This window comes from Lynx canadensis, chromosome C1 (assembly GCF_007474595.2).
Source record: "Lynx canadensis isolate LIC74 chromosome C1, mLynCan4.pri.v2, whole genome shotgun sequence".
NCBI lineage: Eukaryota > Metazoa > Chordata > Mammalia > Carnivora > Felidae > Lynx > Lynx canadensis.
In genome coordinates this window covers 37,861,544-37,882,497 of record NC_044310.1, presented here as the reverse complement: position 1 = coordinate 37,882,497, position 20,954 = coordinate 37,861,544, and the positions used below count along the sequence as shown (strand labels likewise).

Below are 20,954 nucleotides of genomic sequence, written 5' to 3'. Positions count from 1 at the left end.
ATCTATATGCCAGATAACATTAAATATAGTAATTTATGATTGGGATAGGAATTTGGTCTACAATCTCAGAAATAGTCTACACAATGATTTTTAAAGTTAGCAGGTCCTACCTCTGCTTACCCCTCTGAGAGCCAGGTAGCAGTGTGTGTCGGAAATTCAAATTTCTGTTGAGTGGGTTTTCTGTAGTGAGCTAGCCTGGCTGCTAAACACAATGTAGAGCTTGGAAAAAAACGTTATTATCTGGCCTTCAGCATGTGGTAAAGTTGATGTTTGTGGACAAGGAGATAAGGGACAGACCTGCATTTTGTGAAATTTTAATTAGCTCATGACTTGTTGCAAAACAAAACAACAAATAAACAACAACAAGGAAAAACCGAGCAAACAGAACAAAACCTGGTGGGACCCCTAACATAGTCTGAGGGAACACAGGCAAATGTGGGGGCCTAGGCTGGGAGGTACAGTTGCAGAGGCACAAGAGATGCAGAAATGTTTCCAGTAACATATTTGTGTGTTGATTTCTTTATCACTTGACTCAAACTGTCAAAAAAAAAAAAAAAAGTAATTTGTAAGTGACAACAGGAATTAGGCTTGGTGAAAAATGTATGAAATCAGAAATTGTATTCAGTGGGTAGACTATTTCTTGAGCAGAGCTAATGAAAGAAATGTGGTCTCTGTATCAAAGCAATAGCACTAAGACTTGGCTAAAGCCTTCTGAAAAATTTTAAATATTATACTGACATTATTAAAAATTGTCTTAATTACCCCTCATTAACTGAATGGACAAGATAGAAGTGATCATAATCATGTTTTAAAATGCCTTTGTTATCCCAGAGACTATATCACTTTCAAAATTTTCCAGCATGAAATTTTTTACACCAAGTATAAAGAAAGTTTCACAAGACCTAGTAAATGTTACTAGGAGATATGAGGTGGAATTTCATTTTAGCAAAGCCATCAGGAAGTAGAGAAACCTATTGTCATGGTTCACAGAAGTGAATTTTTAAGAACTTGTACAGTAACTGTAACCGAGAAATATATTTAAGGTTTGTGCATCATAAATAATAATAGTAATGATAATAAATGAATACCCATTTACTCACCATCCAGCTTTATAGAACACAATCCATACCTACCAGGCCACCTTATGCTCCCAACCAATTGCTTCTCTTTCCATGGAGATAACTGTTAGTGTAGCTTTTCTGTTAATCCTTCTTTTTTTTCCTTTGTAGTTATACCACACATGAATCTATCCTTAGGCAATAAGTTGTTTAATTTTTCTTGTTTTAAACTTTATATAAATGCAAGTACAACTGTAATTGTTTGAAATTTGCTTTTTTCCCCCACTCAGTTGGTTTTTCAGTTTCATCCCAACTGATGCATGTAGCTATAGATCATTAATTTTCCCTATTTTCTCTGCTGCATACTGTACCATTGTATGCATATACCATGGTATGCACATGTGTTCTAATGTAGATGGGTATTTAAGGTTGCTTCCAGTTCTTAGCTTTGTTACAAAGAGTGTTGTTATGAACAAGTTTGCACATGTCTCATGGTACACATGTGCAAGAATTTCACTGGGGTAGCCAGGAGTGGTATTACTGGCTTGAAGTTGCATATTCAACCTTATCGGGTCATGCCAAACTCTTCCAAAGTAAGTGTGTAAATGTTCTCATGACTTTACATCCTCACTGACACCATGTCAAGTTCCAAAAATGATAACCCAGTTACTCCATGCCTTTTTTTGTGGTGTCTTTGTGTTCAGGTGTTAGAACCTGGTGCTATTCAGGTAGAATAGCCAATTCTTCTTGTAGATATATAGCCCTAAGAGTTCCTGTTTCACAGTTGACAATAGAAGTAACATCATTGGACTGTTAAGTCAAGGAAGAAATTGTTTGAAGTGAGGTTCCAAATCTATGAAGAAAATATATCTGTGGCATTTAATAACCAGAACATAGAGGTTTTTAAATTTTTTTTTATTTTTTAAAATGTTTTATTTATTTTTGAGAGAGAAAGAGAGTGAGCATGAGTTCGGGAGGGGCAGAGAGAGAGGGAGACACGAAATCTGAAGCAGGCTCCAGGCTCTGAGCTGTCAACACAGAGCCTGACGCGGGGCTCGAACTCATAAAACATGAAATCATGACCTGAGCCGAAGTCAGACGCTTAACTGACTGAGCCCCAGTTCAGGCACCCCAGAACATACAGTTTTATATGACACAAATGTCACAATCTCTAACGTGCCTGAGAGTCTTATCTATAACAATTAATTAATTTATTGAAGTAGGTAAATTGTTTATTAAAAAATAAACTCAGTCCTTGAAAAAGTCAGCATTTTATTCCTAGCAAATAATATGTTAAGCCCAGAACTTAATGTTTATGATAGTAAAATTGTAACTTTGGTATGTTTTAAAAAGCACTATCAAACCTTCGAAAACAGTGGCTTTTTCTTCTCTATTCTTATTAAAACTAGCCTAGTCCTGGTCTATTTCATAGCTTCCTATCTATTCTTTTTTCTTCAAGACCCTCAAGATTGGATCCTTATCACTTCAAATACAGACTCTTCCACCTTGTTTTCCATTTTCCAAAAATGATTCATATTTAGGGTAATTTTCTACTCCTCCTTGAAGACAGTAGCAGTATGCCATAGTGGAAGGGGCCATAGGGCCACAGACATGATATTCCTTTCTGTTTTGCCAGTTACTAGCTGAGTGGTCATAGGCAAGTAACTTGACGTCACTGAATCTTAGTTTCCACAGTTACCAACTTCAGCATTTCCTAAGATTGTTAGATAAATATCTATAAAGTACCTAGAAGTTTAGAGCCTCATACTTAATAACTTCCATGTGCAAAGTAAGTGCTGTACTATGCACTTTGCACATGTTATCTTTGATTTTTAAACGAATACTGCAAAAATAAAGGAAGCCTAGACTCTGGATGATTAAATAAATTGCCCAAGGTCCCCCAGCTTATAAAGGATTGAGCTGTTCCTCAGTTTTAGGTGTGCCTGACTTTAGAGGCCAGGTGCTCTCATGACTGGCCACACCACAGTATCTGCACTCTACTTTTACCACACCACACCTATCTCTCTCCTCTGAATTCTTTGCAACTCTGTCTCTTATGCACAATTTTCATTTTATTGTATTGTAATAGTTTCATACAAATAGGTCACTCTTTGAAGCCACAGACCTTATTGTCTTTTATTTCTCATAGCCCAGAGTATCACACACCTGTAAAGTACTCAGTAAATATTTGATTTATATAATACTACCTCTCATTGCGTTTCACCAGTTTTAATACTTTATATCCTTTTTATAGCTCATTTCAGCGGCCACATGACACTCTCCATTTGGATGACGGTGAATACTGGTCCAACAGGGCAGCGTCTTATAAAGGAAAATCCCACCGACCCCTCTTTGAGAACAGCATGGACAAGATATACAGGAACTTATACAAAAAGGCCTGTAGTTCTGTTTCTCACACCCAGGAAAGCTTCTGAGACCATCCATGATAAACTATATGGGTGTCTGTGTCAACTTCTCAATGAAAACGTTTGATGTGATCAATATCTGTATTCTTTTTTTTTTTTTTTAAAGGTGGTTCTGAGTACAGTAGTTAGATGTGAGTAAGTTCATTACTTCAGGTGGTAAATGATTGTAGGCAATCCTTTTCTTCATCATAGAAGAGAGTGCTGTCCCAAAAGTCAAAGCTCCACACTGCATCACAACTTCCAATCTGGTTATGAGAAAAGGCTGTTTTGCCCCGTAACCTCCTGTCTCCACCCACACATCCAAGAATAGATTCTCTCTGGAAATGCTCTCCTGCCTTAATCACCTTATGATTTTCTTTTCATCTGTTTGATTAGTTATCTTGTCTAAGATTAATATTAACTCCCTTTTCTTGATAATGACCAAAATGATATACTGTATAGAAGTGAAATGAATTTCCTGAGTTTAAACCTCATTTTAACTAGTATTTTTTATTTACTTCTCCCTGCAGAAAATTTATACTTCTTAGCTAATAAGAAATAACTTTATTTTTAAAGTTTATACAATCATTCACTTCCTCTTCTCTAAAACAAGTACCTAAGTTACCTACAATATATAACAGTTAGCTAGAAATAGCAGTGGCCATGTGTGACCCAAAGTGTGAATAACTGATTTTTAAAGATAGAATTCTTTGTATGATTTTCACTTAAGGCCCTATCTTGTGGCGCAACCAGAATCAGAAGATAGCTTTTGTTAGTAAGCAAGTAGAGACTGAGAAAAAATAAAGGGATTTTGTTGTAATTTTAAACTCTTTAGAGTTGTCATAGGTACCAAATGGCCCAAGAAAGTAGTATCCTTAGTTAGAGCACACTTGGGACCATAAATAGGATTAAAACATTATACAGAGTACTTTGTACCGGCAAGTCTGGTAGTTGATAAAATTATCCCCCATAGACACACCTATGAGACCAGTGAATCTTTGAAGATATGAAGAAATCGGTCACCTCATATTTGCCAGAGTCAGTGGAGGGAAAGCAGAGAATAGGAAATAAGTGAACTTGGCTTACAGGCTTGGAGAGTTGACTACGAGGTACTGTTTTCTCATTGGCTGCACCTTTGGTTCATTCTATAGTTACGATTAAAAAAAAAAATTAACATGTGAAATTGGGTGACTTGCTTTTGTATTAGGAGAAAATATATAATACTTGCTATCTAATAATGGGACATTTAAACTTCATGTTAAGAGTGTTGTGGTATAGCAACCTGTGATGTAGGAAAGTGTATCAGAGAAAGGGGCCAGGCAGTCTAGGCTTTAGCTCCATCCTGCCGTTCTGTAGCTGAGTCTCTTCAATTCTCTGTCCCTAGTTTCCTCAGCCTATCAAATGAGAATGAGTGGATCAGCTTTTCCTGAACTGTGTGTTCTGTGCACTTGTTCTAAGAGATAGATATAGGAATGTAGATACAGGTATTTCCTTGGTCATATAAGTTGAAGAAAATCTTTGCACTGTATTCACACTCCCCGACTGAAAGAACCATAGGTAGGATGGCAGAAATGAAAGACAGTGCTATTGATGCTGAAACATCAATCAACAGCAGTTCCAAACTGGAGCTGTCCGAGCAAACTAGTTTGTATGGTCGATATAGTCATAGTAAACACTAGCATGTTAGAAGCTCTGAGAAATCCTGGCATAAGCCTGTTTATGCGGGCCCAGAATTTCCTAAATTAAATTGAGTGTGTAGCAGTGTCTGTCATTATGGCCATCTTTCTCCTCCAATTCTGCGTCCTTAGCTCCCCACACTCCCTTTCAAAAGTGCCATCCTCAGCCTACATGTGGACGCCAGTTGGGGAAATGGTACACTACACAATCACTGAGTTAACCCTCTGGCTGTAAGTTGTATGATGATGTTTTGTACAATGAGCTTTTGAAGGTCAACACTGAATAATGCATTAAAAATGCAAAAAAAAAAATATATATATGTATATATATATATCATCAGTGGAACTTAGTATATTTTGGTTTTGGTTTTGTTTTATGTGTGGAAACAAATGAAATATTCTTGTATTTAAAAGGCCCTGCTTGGGGGTGCCTTGGTGGCTCAGTTGGTTAAGAGTCCAACTTGGCTCAGGTCATGATCTCACAGTTCGTGGGTTTGAGCCCCACGTCAGGCTCTATGTTGACAGCTTGGAGCCTGGAGCCTGCTTCAGATTCTGTGTCTCCTCCTCTCTCTGCCCCTCCCCTGCTCGCTCTCTCTCTCTCTCTCTCCCTCAAAAATAAACATTAACAATTTTTAATGTTTAAAAAAATTTTTTTTAAAGGTCCTGCTTGTTGTGAAAAGAACAAATATGAACTTCAAAGGAAATTTCACTGTCATAGAAAATCTCCTGAGTGAATAAGTACATAAAAATTTACCTTATTGTACCTATATCTGCCATTGGCTATGACAAAGGCCACAAAAAATGGGTCCCAAGAGGGAACTTCAGAATATGATATTCTGAAAGACATTTTCTTGTGGATTACATTTGACCTCTCTCTGAAGGATCAGATGCAAGTTTCCAGATATGTAGTATTTTGACTAAGTGTCTATTTCCATTTCCTGGGGGAAGGAATGGTCTTTGTTGCTATCTCTATTACTATGAATTCTCATGTAGTATTATTTTTGAGGAGTAAAACCTTTAAATACTAATAATTATCTTTTTCACTAAGAAACAGAAAGATGCAGTTGTTTATATTTTTTAGCCTTTTAAAAACATTTCTTACAATCTAGTAATAGTTATAGGACTTAATGTGAAAGATAAATGGATCTTCTTTTTAATGTATTTTTGTTCTTTAAATAAAAAAATAAAACTGGGAGTTTCAGGAAGGAAGATGTCAATTCAACTAAGAAAAAAAGACATGTGATTGGACTGAGAGCAAGGTCTCCCTGGCACCACTACCAGTTACATAACCTTGTTTAAGTCATTTGTCCTTCTTGGAGCTCAGTTTTCTTATCTATAAGGTGAGGAAGGGGTTAATTGAGAAAGATCTTTTAAATGTTCCAACATTTGTATGATTGTATAATTGATTAAAATGGAGGATAAGAAAGTTCTAGGCAGCAGAGTTGTGTTGTGACTTCAAAGATTAAGCCCCTGATTAAAAATCTGGAGCAGGGGCACCTGGGTGGCTCAGTCGCCACCCAGGCGAAGCGGCCGACTTCGACTCAGGTCACGATCTCGCAGTCCGTGAGTTCGAGCCCCGTATCGGGCTCTCTGCTGACAGCTCAGAGCCTGGAGCCTGTTTCAGATTCTGTGTCTCCCTCTCTCTGCCCCTCCCCCGTTCATGCTCTGTCTCTCTCTGTCTCAAAAATAAATAAACGTTAAAAAAATTTTTTTTTAAATAAAATAAATAAAAATCTGGAGCAGATAGAACATTCTCATTATTGTGTTCGTTTTCCAATAATAGCTTTATATTTTTTAATTTTTGTAATCCGTATTTATTTTTGAGAGAGAGAGAGAGAGCACGAGTGAGGGTGGGACAGAGAGAGACACACAGAATCCAAAGCGCGCTGCAGGCTCTGAGCTGTCAGACCGTTAACCAACTGAGCCACCCAGGCACGTCCCACCAATAATAGTTTTATTGAGGGGCGCCTGGGTGGCGCAGTCGGTTAAGCATCCGACTTCAGCCAGGTCACGATCTCGCGGTCCGTGAGTTCGAGCCCCGCGTCGGGCTCTGGGCTGATGGCTCAGAGCCTGGAGCCTGTTTCCGATTCTGTGTCTCCCTCTCTCTCTGCCCCTCGCCCATTCATGCTCTGTCTCTCTCTGTCCCAAAAATAAATAAATGTTGAAAAAAAAATTTTTTTTAAAAATAATAGTTTTATTGAGAAATAACTCATGTAGTATTAAATTTACCCTTTAAAAGTATACAGTTGCATGGTTTTAGTATATTCACAGAGTTGTGCAGCTATAAGCACCAGCTAATTGTAAACTATTTCATGACTCCAGGAGAAATCCTGAACCCATTAGCAGTCACTCCTCATTCCCTTCTGTCCTCAACTCCTAGCAAGCACTAATCTGCTTTCAGTCTCTATGCTTATTCTGGAATTTCATATAAATGGAATCATACAGTATGTGACATTTTGTTCCTGGCTCCTTTGACTTAGCATAATTTTTTCATGGTTCATCTATGTTGTAATGTGTATCAGTATTTCATTCCTTTTCATTAAATAGTAATCATTGCATGGATATACAGTATTTTGTTTATCCATTCATTTGATGGGCATTTTCATCATTTCCGCTTTGGGGATATTATGAAAAGCATTGGTATAAATATTTGTGTACAAGTTTTTGTGGGGACTTATCTTTCCATTTCTCTCAAGTATAAACCTAGATAAGGATTCAAACATTCATCCACCCATCTGTCACATATTTATTGAGCACGTGTTACATGTAAAGCGTATAAATTTTTTAAAGCGTGTAAGTTTTTTAAATGTGTCTTCCCACAAGTGTGAAGAGTCTATTGAAAAAGACAGGTAACAGTGTATTTCCACATTTACAGTATTGTAACTTCTGTGGTGTAGGAATACAAGAATGGGAATAGGACATTCTAGCTTGGTGCAGAACTTGCAAAAGCATGAAAATGGGGGAGAGCATGATTGTTCAGGAACTTCAAGTGCTTTCACTGGAGATTGTGCGCAGGGATGCAAAAGTTTTGGGAGGATATGTTGAATGCCATACGAGAACTGCAAAGAGAATGATTGCCTGGAGCAGCATTGGAAGAGGTGACCTTTGAGCTGGACACTGAATGATGGGAATGACTTGAGAATAGGAAACCAAGATGGAAAAAGTAAATACTCATCAGGTTTTATGAGGGTGGAGGTGGGATAGAGGGAAATATCCAGTAATCAGTTAAAAATAAAGATCTAGAACTTGAGAGAACTCAAGAATAGAAAGTGGACTTTTGAAGTCAGATAAAAATAATGAAGTGAGAGAAAAACAAATCAAAGCCCTATGTTGTCCTTGTCCTAATTTGCACGTGACTGTAATAAGCACCCTGACAGGAGTGGGCTCTGAGCAATTGCACTTTTTGCTTATTGTTGAGGCCCTGGTGGTTAGCGTGTTAAAGGGCCACCCTTTTAGAAATTAAGAAAAATATCCTTCTCCCATTCCCAGATTTTCTAACTAGCTAGAAATTCAGGAACAAAATGAAGAGGTAAAAAAAACAAAAACAAAAAACAAACAACAACAACAAAAAAAAAAATGAAGTGGTAAGAGGAAACCCAACTTTTGTTATGAGTTACTATGAGTATATGATTTATCTCTGAATACACTTCATTTAATTATATGAAGTTTCTTAGACAACCAGAACTGGTGAGTATTCATCCATTTAACAAATATTATTTTTTATTAATTTTTTTCATGTTTATTTTTGAGAGGGAGAGACAGAGTGTGAGCGGGGAAGGGACAGAGAGAGAGGGAGACACAGAATCTGAAGCAGGCTCCAGGCTCTGAGCTGTCAGCACAGAGCAAGATGTGGGGCTCGAACCTATAAGCCGTTAGGTCAAGACCTGAGCCAAAGTTGGATGTTTAAAGAACTGAGCCACTCAGGCACCCCCATTTGACAAATATTATTGAAGGTCAACTCTGTTCCATGCAATCCGTAGAGCACCAACTGCTTGTTCAGAGATAAACAAAAACAGTTCCTGACCTGAGTTTGGGGGGTGGGGCGGTACTGACATTTACTTATTACACTGAGAGAAGTACGCACTGTAATAGATGACAGAAGTGCTCCAAAGATGAAAAGGAAGTCCCAATTCTTAAAGGTGTCATATGCTTCAGGCAGGGATGACAACTGAAATTAGCTGGTAACTATCTAGATGGCCTGGAGAACATAAGCCTTAGAAAATGACTAGGATTTTTAAAGTAGGAGGGAAATAACCCAACACAGAAAAGATAGGAGCTTATATCCTGCCACACCTACCTGGTTCCCTAATAACATTAGTTAAGCCCTTATTCTCTTTACCAAAAATAACGCTACTTTTGAGGGGAAAACGTGTGTGTGTAAGATATTCAAGTGCATTTTGCTATATTTCTACAGACCACCTCCACAAAAGTACTGAACATGAGTTTGTGAGATAAATCAGGATTCCTGAACTCAAGGAGCTTATCTGAACTGTTGATGGAGGGTCAAACAAACAATGATAGTACAATATCTTTGGATTTCCTTTGTGTTTCCAGCAGAACAATCTGAACATATTTTTGTTATGATTATGATTATGATTATTTAAGTTTTTATTTTGAGAGAGAGCACAAGCAGGGGAGGGGCAGAGAGAGAGGGAGAGAGAGGATCCCAAGTAGGCTCCGAGCTATCAGTGTGGAGCCCTGTGCTGGGCTTAAACTCAACAAACGTGAGATTATGACCTGAGTCAAAATCAAAGAGTTGGACGCCTGAACAACTGAGCCACCCAGGCACCCCTGGCATATCTTTATTATAGCACTTAACAAACTAAATCGTCAGTGCCTTTCCTGTGTGTCTTTTTCTGCTGGTCTTGGGCCTTGTTTACTTCTGTTTCTGTGGCATAGAGTAGATATACAACATTCGTTGAGTGACAGCATGAAAGAAAAAATACATGAAAAGCTACTAAAAACAATACAAAGCCTAACTATCTGGACAGAAGAAATAAGAAGACCTGATAAGACTGTCACTTTCAGCTAGTTTATACCTGTAGCCAAAAAAGATAACAAAAGAAAAGAGAAAAATTTTAGTTGTACAATAGTCCTCAGGAAGAAAGAAATGGGTCATCAGTTGAGACAGTTAGTGTTTTGTGTAGTGCAATCTAGTTTTCATAAAGTACTTTTAAATTAAGAAAAAAGAGATCCTATGATGGCCTGTCTCTTTATCTGTTACTTGGCTCGCCAACTGAGATGTACAGCGTTCAGGTGACGAGGGCCAGCTCCTGTGCTGCTCCTGCAAGGGCTGATGATGAATACAGGGTTAGGCAACGGACCCAGGGAGCAATTGCCTCAATTGTTTCAAGCACCTTCTATTCCAGTGGAGTTAAAATCCCTTTTATGTGGGGCGCCTGGGTGGCGCAGTCGGTTAGGCGTCCGACTTCAGCCAGGTCACGATCTCGCGGTCTGTGAGTTTGAGCCCCGCGTCGGGCTCTGGGCTGATGGCTCAGAGCCTGGAGCCTGTTTCCGATTCTGTGTCTCCCTCTCTCTCTGCCCCTCCCCCGTTCATGCTCTGTCTCTCTCTGTCCCAAAAATAAATAAACGTTGAAAAAAAAAATTAAAAAAAAAAAAATCCCTTTTATGAAATGCAAATTTCATGGTTCCCAAGAAGAGCCTTAAATGTTCTTTCCCAATGTCTTATGTTTTGTCATTCATTAAAGCAGTACATTTTTGACCAAGGGATTGAATTCTCCGTCTTCTAGCCTTCAGATGTAACCAAGCTACTCAATCTAGAAACTTTGGCTCTCTTGATTAAGAGTATAATAAGTAAGGTGTTTATATGAATATTTATGCAAAGCTATCTCAATGAAATGCAGTTTTTTAAAACTAATACCTTAAACTTACTATGTTGCATTCAAGTTATGCTAATTCAAGTAAATGAGCCTGATGTGAGAAAACGTGTTCTGCTCTAATTTGTATACTATATGAATGTTTGCACAGTCTTTTGGTGGAGGGAGGGGGCAAGGATGAGGATAATTTTTTGTTCTTTTACTTCTCATCTCCACCTAAGTGTCATCTTTAAAGGTCTTAAAACAAGGAAACTAAAGTAATACTTATTTAGGGCCACCATTTGTACTTGGTGATTTATATACATTGTATTATTTGATCTTCACAATAACCCTGTGAGCTCGGTTAGATATGAGCAATCTCAGTTTTACAGACTAAGTAACCGAGGATCAAACTGCTATGATTGACTAGTGATAAACATAGCCAATAAGTGGTGAAGCTTGAATTTGAATCTAAATCCAATTCTGCCTTTCAACTCGCAAGTGGTTTAAAAAACTCAGCTTGTTACAATTCGTAACATTTTTAAATGGTGGAGCTAGAGTCTCTTCAGAGAGAACTAACTGCAGTAGATTATAACCCAAATGTATTTAACATTAATGCAGTAAAACCTAGGGCAAATTTCCAACATCCAAACACTGAAAGTAAAGAGATTATTTCATGAGCTAAGGCAAAAGTTGGTGGAAATGTATGAAAGGAACACAAACAAAGATTGATTTTTAACTGATCCAAGGTTTCATGGTAACCAGAGTTGACGTATGGAATAGTTCCAGGTAAAGGACTTACGATGTGCTTTCTGTGGAGCACTAGTTACCCTCTTTGATCATGTAACCACGCATTCAAGCATCACTACATTTCTCTTTTTTTAAATAACTTTATTGAGGTATAATCAGTATATAAAAAACTGCACCTAGGGGCGCCTGGGTGGCGCAGTCGGTTAAGCGTCCGACTTCAGCCAGGTCACGATCTCGCGGTCCGGGAGTTCGAGCCCCGCGTCAGGCTCTGGGCTGATGGCTCGGAGCCTGGAGCCTGTTTCCGATTCTGTGTCTCCCTCTCTCTCTGCCCCTCCCCCGTTCATGCTCTGTCTCTCTCTGTCCCAAAAAAAATAAATAAACGTTGAAAAAAAAAATTAAAAAAAAAAAAACAAAAAACTGCACCTATATGTACAATTTGATGAGTTTGGACATATGTGAACCCCTATGATACCATCAACATGAGGTAATAGACATGTCCAGCACATTTCAGTTTCCTCGTGTCCCTTTATGTATGAACTGTAGGCACCATACCATACAGTATTTCTCTTGGACTTAACGATCTTCTACAACTGAAACTTTGTTATTAACAAAGATATTATCAGATAACTGGTTTGCAGGTATTTCCTCCCATTTTGTACGTTGTATTTCTCATTCCGTTGACTGTTTCCTTTACCATGCAGATTCTTTTTAATTTGATGTAGTTCTACTTGTCTGTTTTTACTTTTTTTCCTGTGCTTTTGGTGTCATACCTAAGAAATCATTGCCAGGGTGCCTGGGTGATTCAGTCAGTTAAGCATCCAACTTCAGCTCAGGTCATGATCTCATGGTTTTTGAGTTCAAGCCCCACGTCTGTGCTGACAGCTCAGAGCCTGGAGGCCGACTTGGATTCTGTGTCTCCCTCTCTCTCTGCCCCTCCCCCACTTGCACTCTGTCTCTCTCAAAAATAAATATTTAAAAAATTAAAACAAAAAAATCCTTGCCAAGACAAAGGTCAGAAAGATTTTCCCTGTTTTCTATTGGGAGTTTTTCAGTTTCAGGTCTTATGTTTAAATATTTTTGTGTGTGTTTACTGTAAGGTAGGGATTCTAGTTCCTCCCCTTCTTTCTTTTCTCTCTTTTTGCATGTGGATATCCAGTTTTCCCAGAACTATTTATTGAAGAAACTGTCCTTTTCCCACTGTGTGTTCTTGGCATCCTTATCAAAGATCGGTTGACTATATATGTGTTGGTTTATTTCTGGGCTCTCTATTGTATTCTTTATGTCAATACCATACTGTTTTAATCACTGTGCCTTTGTAGTTTAGTTTGAAATCAGGAAGTATGATGCCTCCAGTTTCTTTGTTCTTTTTATTTATTTATTTTTAAAAGTTTATTTTTGAGAGAGAGAGAGAGAAAGAGCAAGTGTAAGCAGGGGAGGGGCAGAGAGAGAGAGGGAGACAGAGAATCCCAAGCAGGCTCCACCACCATCAATGAAGAGGCCAATGCAGGGCTCCAACTCACCAAACATGAGATCATGACCTGAGCCGAATTCAAGAGTCAGATGCTTACTTGACTGAGCCACCCAAGTGCCTCTCTTTGTTCTTTCTTAAGAACACTTCAGATGTTCTGGGTCTTTTGTGGTTCCATAAGAATTTTATGATTATTTTTCTGTTTCTGTAAAAAATGCCATTAAGATTTTTATGGGTATAGCAATGAATTTGTAGATCACTTTAGGTGGTATGGACATCCTAACAAGCCACATGGTAACCAAAAACAAAAAAAATATACACAGAAAGGAATCAAAGCATATCCCTATATATATTTTTAAAAAATCAGCAAAACACAAAGGAAGACATCAAGGGAGGAATAAAGGAATAAAAAAACTATGAACAAAACAAAATGGCAAAGTAAGTCTTTTCCTATCAGTAATTACCTTAAGTGTAAATGGATTGAACTCTTAAATTAAAAGGCAGAGTGGCTGAATGGATAATAAAACAAGACCCAACTATATGCTATCTACAGGAGGCCCACTTTATTTTTAAGATTTTATTTTTAAGGAATCTCTATACCCAATGTGAGACTCAAACTCATAACCCCGAGATCAAGAGTCACATGCTCCACCAACTAAGCCAGCCAGGCGCCCCTACAAGAGACCCACTTTATATTTAAGGACACACCCAGGCTAAAAGTGAAGGAATGGAGAAATGAAATGACATTCCAAATAAATACTAAACAAAATAGAGCATAGGTGGTTATATTAATATGAGGAACAAAGTAGACATGAAGTCAAAAACTGTCATGAACATCACTATATTTCTGTTGCAGAAGTTTAAAGATGTTTATTTAGTTTATGATCCAGTTCAGAAATAAGATGAGCAAAAACCTTTAATGTCTTTGAGCATATGTAATAGAATTGAGAAGAGGTGTATTCTGTTAGAGGCTTTTATCAATGAAACTCATTATTCACTGGAGTTTTTTGTGTATTTTTTAGTAAAATTAGTGATACATGCAAAGTGTTGAAGAAGGGTATATATGTATGCTTTCAGAAAGATCTATTTCCAGGAGATTCACAGCAGCATTGCATAGTACAACTTTTTCTGAACCTCAATTTTCCCCCCTATGAAATAATCTTAATAAACATTGCCCTCCACTCCTCAGAGAAGTGTTAGAATTAAATAGGAAAATAAGTGTGGACATTCTTTGACATACCTGAAGCACTATCATAATTGCTTTTTGGAAATGATCTAGGAAAAGGAATTTGCAATTTGAAAAAATATTCCATCCAGCATAATAGCAATACTATTGGTCTGAAATTTGAACAGACCTTAGATGTCTTTCTTTGAATTTGTCACCTCTGTGTTACTTAACCTCTCTGAACTCGTTTTCTCACTTGTAAAATGGAAGATATTTTCATAGAGTTATGATCATTTAAAAAGAATTTTTTAAGGTAATCTCCATGCCTAATGTGAGGCTCACACTCACAACCCCAAGATCAAGAGTTGTATGCTCTACTGACTTAACCAGCTAGGTGCCCTAGTTGTTACGATAAATTAAAGAGTGAATGCATGTAGAGTACCTTTATAAAATGCATGGTGTTCAAAAGGAGTAACTATAATAACTAAAATTCCAAGCCAATATATATACAGGTAGTATTTTGAAAAACCGTGATTGGATTGGAGAAAAAAAGTAAAATACGAGCTATGTGAATAAATGTAAAAAAAATATTCAAAATTATTTTAAGACATGAAACCAAATTTCTCAGATTTTTGGCATGGCCTTTAAATTTACTAGTCATTTAATTTATGTAACTTATACACTATATGGAAAGAGCCATATATACCTGGGTTTGAATTCTCTACTGTGGTGCTATCTGGAGGTATTATTTTTATGATTAATAAAATGGGAATGATACCTATCTGGGATGGTTACTATGAAGAATACATTAAGTAAATGATGCAAATATATTAGATAAATGATGCAAAGTGACTAGCATTGTACCTGACAAGCAGTAGATGCTTAAAAATGATTTAGTACCCTTTCCCTGTCATTATTTTATTGTTTTGTGCATAAATCCGCCCAGGCATAGACAGCTGCCTTAGCATCATTATTTCTATTTTCTAAAATCCTATTAACCTTGTATACAAATGTGCATTTGGTAAAGGTTTTATGAGGCTTTAACAATGAAACTAAACACATGACTTCAGTCTCTGACAGTATTACCCATTTCAACTTTATGTGTGGCTTCTCTCACTTGTTAAGGTATTATTTTTGAAATAAGAATAAATTTAGTTTGAGTGTATGTTCTATAAAACTAGTTCTGATCCTAGGAAGTTTATTTTGTCCTTTGTTTATTTTAGATTTAACACAGATATGTTTTATAAATTAACCACATTTATATTTTTTTATTTGGGGGATGTTAGAGGTAGAAGCTTGAGTAAATTACCCTAATTCAACAGAAGGAACCCTAGATCATCTCAGCCAGATGAACAACTCTATAGCTCTTAAGAATTTGTAGGGGTGGGGCGCCTGGGTGGCGCAGTCGGTTAAGCGTCCGACTTCAGCCAGGTCACGATCTCGCGGTCCGTGAGTTCGAGCCCCGCGTTGGGCTCTGGGCTGATGGCTCAGAGCCTGGAGCCTGTTTCCGATTCTGTGTCTCCCTCTCTCTCTGCCCCTCCCCCGTTCATGCTCTGTCTCTCTCTGTCCCAAAAATAAATAAACGTTGAAAAAACAAATTAAAAAAAAAAAAAAAGAATTTGTAGGGGTGCCGGGGTGGCTCAGTCGGTTGAGCATCCGACTTCGGCTTAGGTCGTGATCTCACGGTTCATGAGTTCGAACTCTGCGGCTCTGTGCTGACAGCTCAGAGCCTGTAACCTGCTTGGGATTCTTTCTCCCTCTCTCTTGGCCCTCCCACATTCTCACTCTGTCTGTCTGTCTGTCTCTCTCTCTCTCTCAATAATAAACATTAAAAAATTTTTAAAAATTGTAATGAATGGGATTGAGCAGTTATCTTTAGAAGATGCACTGATACCAGTCACAGAGGTATATGTATGCACACACACATGCATACACATACAACATACTTTTCTTAAGTAGACCCATCTCAGGTTTACCAGATATTTTTTTAATAGTGTTAAATTAAAAATTTTTTAATTCCAAAACTTTCCTTTAGGGATCTCAACCTAAGATATAAATGAAGTAAATTTTTAAATATACTTTTTTGGGGGAATTGCTGGCCAATGAATATTTTGCTGTTGATCTTAACTGCATATGAATTATTCACTGCTCAGAAAAATAGTCTAGTGGTTAGACACGGTCTCTGGAGTCACACTGCTAGATTCAGATTCCATTTCAACCACCTAATAACTGTGTTACTGTAGAAAAAGTACCTCATTTCTTTTCATCTTAGCTTTCTATCTGTAAAATGAAGATAATATTACCGATCTCATAGGGTCATTATGAAGATTAAGTTAGTTAACAAATATAAAGGGCTTAAAACCTGCCTAGCATATGTTAAGGACCCTATAAATGATATTTACTATGATGATAATGCTAGCTAACAGTTGAACTCATCTGAAACATGTTTTCTAAAACAATTAGTAGAGGTCCTTTCTTCCCTGTTTTTAATAATATGTTCCTATTAAATAAAAATGCTATATTGAGGGGTGCCTGGGGGCTCAGTTGGCTAATCATCCTACTCTTGATTTTGGCTTAGTTCATGATCTCTCAGGATCGTGAGGTGAAGCCCCAAGTTGGGCTTAAGATTCTCTCTTCCCTCTCTCTGCCTCTCCCCCACTTACACTCTTAATCAATAAATCAATAAAAGCTAAGAAAATTTTTTAAGAAGTTAAATTGAAAAGGAAACTACCACTCGACAAGGACATGTTAAAAATTGGGGTGCCTAGGGGCGCCTGGGTGGCGCAGTCGGTTAAGCGTCCGACTTCAGCCAGGTCACGATCTCGCAGTCCGTGAGTTCGAGCCCCGCGTCGGGCTCTAGGCTGATGGCTCAGAGCCTGGAGCCTGTTTCCGATTCTGTGTCTCCCTCTCTCTCTGCCCCTCCCCCGTTCATGCTCTGTCTCTCTCTGTCCCAAAAATAAATAAACGTTGAAAAAAAAATTAAAAAAAAAATTGGGGTGCCTGGGTGGTTCAGTCGGTTAAGCATCCAACTTCAGCTCAGGTCATGATCTCACAGTCTGTGGGTTCAAGCCCCACATCAGGCTCTGTGCTGACAGCTCAGAGCCTGGAGCCTGCTTCAGATTTTGTGTCTCTGTCTTTCTCTGTGCACCCCCCCACCCACTTGTTCACTCTCTCTCTGTCTCTCTCAAGAATAAATAAACATTAAAAAAATTTTTTTTTAATTTCACATTTTCCTAAAGGATAGCAAAAATAAGCTATCCTGATTCTCCTTTGTGGCCCAGCAGTTGTTCACATGCGATATAATCCTACAACTGTGCCACATAAAGAATGTGTTTTGGCATAGAAACTGCATAATTTGGAGAGGGTTTTGTTGATAATCTTAAACAAAAACAGTCAAACTCACTTCAGTTCCAGTGGAAAGCCAGGGGGGGAATTGTTTTTGCCAAATGAGAAAAAAGATGCCAGCTTTTGAATTAGGAAGTATTTTCAAGTGTTTGTGTTGGGAAAATGGTAAAAAAGAACATTTGACTTTGGTGAATTTTTATCTACAAAACATTTAAAGCCTTGGAAAACTATTTCCACTAAACTTTTATGATAAATACTAGTTTGTATCTTATGTAGCTTGTTACTATTTTCAAACATTTTTATACAAATTATTTTATTGTATCTCTCCATAAGATGTTTATGCCTCCAGTAGGGCAGGGATAATAATGCCCATTTTTACAAATGAGATGACTCGGGTTTGGGTTAAGTGTCTTGCAGGTCACAGGGTGGGAGTATAAGTGGCTGAACTAGGATTTAAACCCAGATATTGGTATTTTCTCATAAATATCCTGTAGAACTTTCCCCACTATTGTTTGATTTTCCTTAGGTATGAAACTTAATATTAGATTTTAAGAGATAATATTTGATTCATTTGTATATTTGGAACAGGCTTGTTGTCCCTGATTCAGATCTTTGTATATGTTCATGAATATCTGTAAATATTTGCTTTTCCTGCTCCCTAATCTGCTCCTACCTGTTGGCCAATTCACTTCCTTATTAATACACTTCCGTTCCTTTGAACAGCAAGGAAAATTAAATTAGCCAGCTTGTAACTTAATAGTAGCTCTACTAAAAAGTTCTGTGGGCTTTAAAGAACTCAGCGATCTAGATACCACAAATAATTAGAAAGGGTCATAATTTGGAAATAACTTTTCCTTAGGTCCAGGATTCAAAACAGGAATATCTGAGACAGACCTAATATCCATCTCATTAGTGGAATATGCATGACAACATAGCATTCAGATCGAAAGCTAGTGAAGTAGTCATGTTCCAGTTCAGTGGTTCCCAACCCTGACTGATCAGAGTCTCTCAGGAAGCATGTTAAAAATAGTTTCCTCATCTCAACCTTTGGAGATCCTGATAGAGTAAATTCAACTGTGTTTTTAAGAGTCCTTTAGGTGATTGTTATGCTTGCCCGAGTTGGAGAACCATGGGTCTAGCACCGATATTCACAGCATCCTCTGTAGTAAGGATTTAAATTGCTGATACAAGTTTCTCTATTTCATTTTAAGATTTTATTTTTAAGTAATCTGTACACCCAATGTGGAGTTCAAACTTATAACCCTGAGATCAAGAGTCTCATGCTCTACCAACTGAGCCAGCCAGACACTCCTCTCCTCCTTTTAAAATGTTTTCATTTTGCTAACCTCTTCATCATCTGGATGTTTTGTTTTGTTTTTACTTTAGGCACAAAATGCATTGAGCTCCAAGTAGGATAAAGGCTGGCTCTTGATTTCCATGTGAATTATATACCTTTTGGGTTATCCGTGGCTAATTTTTCAATACCAGGTTTTTTTCCTCCCTTCATCTAAAGCGTTACCAAGGTCATTCATTTTTCTATGTATTCATTAGCAAACATTGGGTACCTACTGTGAACTAGTTATTGTGAGTGGCACTGGGCAAATATAAATAAGATATATCCTGACCTCTCACAAACACATTATAATACAGTATGTTCTAAGATGTTAAGTGTATCGTGGAAATATACAGTATAAGTAAATGGATGAAGGAGATGTTTGGGTGGGTACTTTAGCAGTGTGAAAGAGGAAACGATCAGTTCCTTAATGAGTAAAGGGAGACATTATGAAGGCACACACTTTTATCTCAGTCTTACAGGATGATTTATCAGAAGGCAAGAGGCAGGGCATCGGAACCTGCAGGGACATGAACGAAGCGCAGCATAACTGCAGAAGGTTAGCACGGGTAGAGTATAAGGGTGCATGGTAAAATTGGGGCCCAAGAGGAGGATAAGACGTTATGTCAAAATCACATCAAGGCCCTTCTGTATGTGCTTTCCTCTAGAATTTGAACTGTGTCCTCATACCAAAACAAATCTTTAGGGGCTCAAGTAATGCCATTTCCTTCGCATAGTATTATTAAGCAGATGTAGCTGACACCCCAAAGGTCATCACCAGACCAGGGTAACCAGGGTAAGAGTTTTGTAGTCTGTTCTTCTGGCTCTTTTTCATCTTTCAGCATATTTATTACACTTGCACAGTAAACACTACAGATGACATAAAAAATGACTCTTAAGTGTTCTCACTGAATTTTCAGTCCAGTTTACCAGATGACATAAGTACTTGAAAAGATCACAGTAAGATCTTACAAAGGAATGTATAATTGCTGAAGGGTCCGTGAATAATGAGAGTTCAAGAGACGGAGGAGCCAACACCACTTATCTGAAAAGGCTTCATGAACAGAGGAGGGACATGAGTTCAGGCTGAAGGATGGGTTGGATTGGAATAGGTAAGGAAAGGAGAGAAGTCTTTAAGTGGGGAAGTATCGAGCAGCAGCATAAAGGTGTGAAATGAGGGTTAACCAGTGTGTTTGGGGGCAGCAAGCTGGTCACTCGCCTAGAGCTAGAGGTTTGTGCCAGGAGAACATCAGGAAACACTGGCAATAAATAAACCTGGCTTCTAAGTGCAACGAAGCCTTCAGAAAACCTAGGAAGAAAGGCTGTTGCTGAATTTACTTTTGATCCATATTAAAGATCTCACATAAAACTCTAACTTCAGCTGAACTTTAAAAAGTAAATATTTTGTAATAGAAGAGTATTTTCTGGCATCAAGATACTTTCAAACACTAAAGTCATTGCCAGAGATTTTCCAGCTTAAACTCATGCTGTTTAAATGCCTTTTATGTTTAGATAGGCTTTTATGTGTGACTTAGGCTTGCTTGCTTTTTTTTTTTTTCAAGGGAAAAATAGAAAAGTCTAACCATTGACCCTATGTGCTCAAAGAGCATAATTGTCACATCTTCATCTGCTAAATGCTTGCGTTTCATTCATTGCGTGTAGCCAGTGAACTTTAGGGATAATTCCTTCTTGCCTCGGACAAGAATGGAACTATCCAGATAAGGGCCACCATTGCTCCGACATCAAAGATTAATAATATAAAAACATTTCCTGATAAACTTAGAGTCATTGCTATTTTATATCAATTTTCTAAGTAGATATTTCAGCTTTAACTGGACTTCTCAAACATTATTTTCTGATTTTAAAAAGCAATATCACATAAAAATTGGAAAATTACAGAAGTATTTGCTCATATAAAAGTAAAAACCTGAGATAACT

The 20,954-nt window shown here is 37.8% G+C and overlaps 1 protein-coding gene across 2 annotated transcripts in view; it reads left to right on the top strand.

Annotated features, from left to right (window-relative positions):
• Positions 1 to 4,646, top strand: part of SPATA6 (spermatogenesis associated 6) — a 144,536-nt gene extending 139,890 nt beyond the window's left edge. For both annotated transcript variants that reach the window (XM_030326743.1, XM_030326742.1), the window contains exon 13: positions 3,313 to 4,646. In XM_030326743.1, coding sequence (XP_030182603.1) covers positions 3,313 to 3,493 — 181 coding nt within the window. In that variant the 3' untranslated portion in view covers positions 3,494 to 4,646. The remainder of the gene's footprint in view (positions 1 to 3,312) is intronic.
• Positions 4,647 to 20,954: the final 16,308 nt, after the last annotated feature.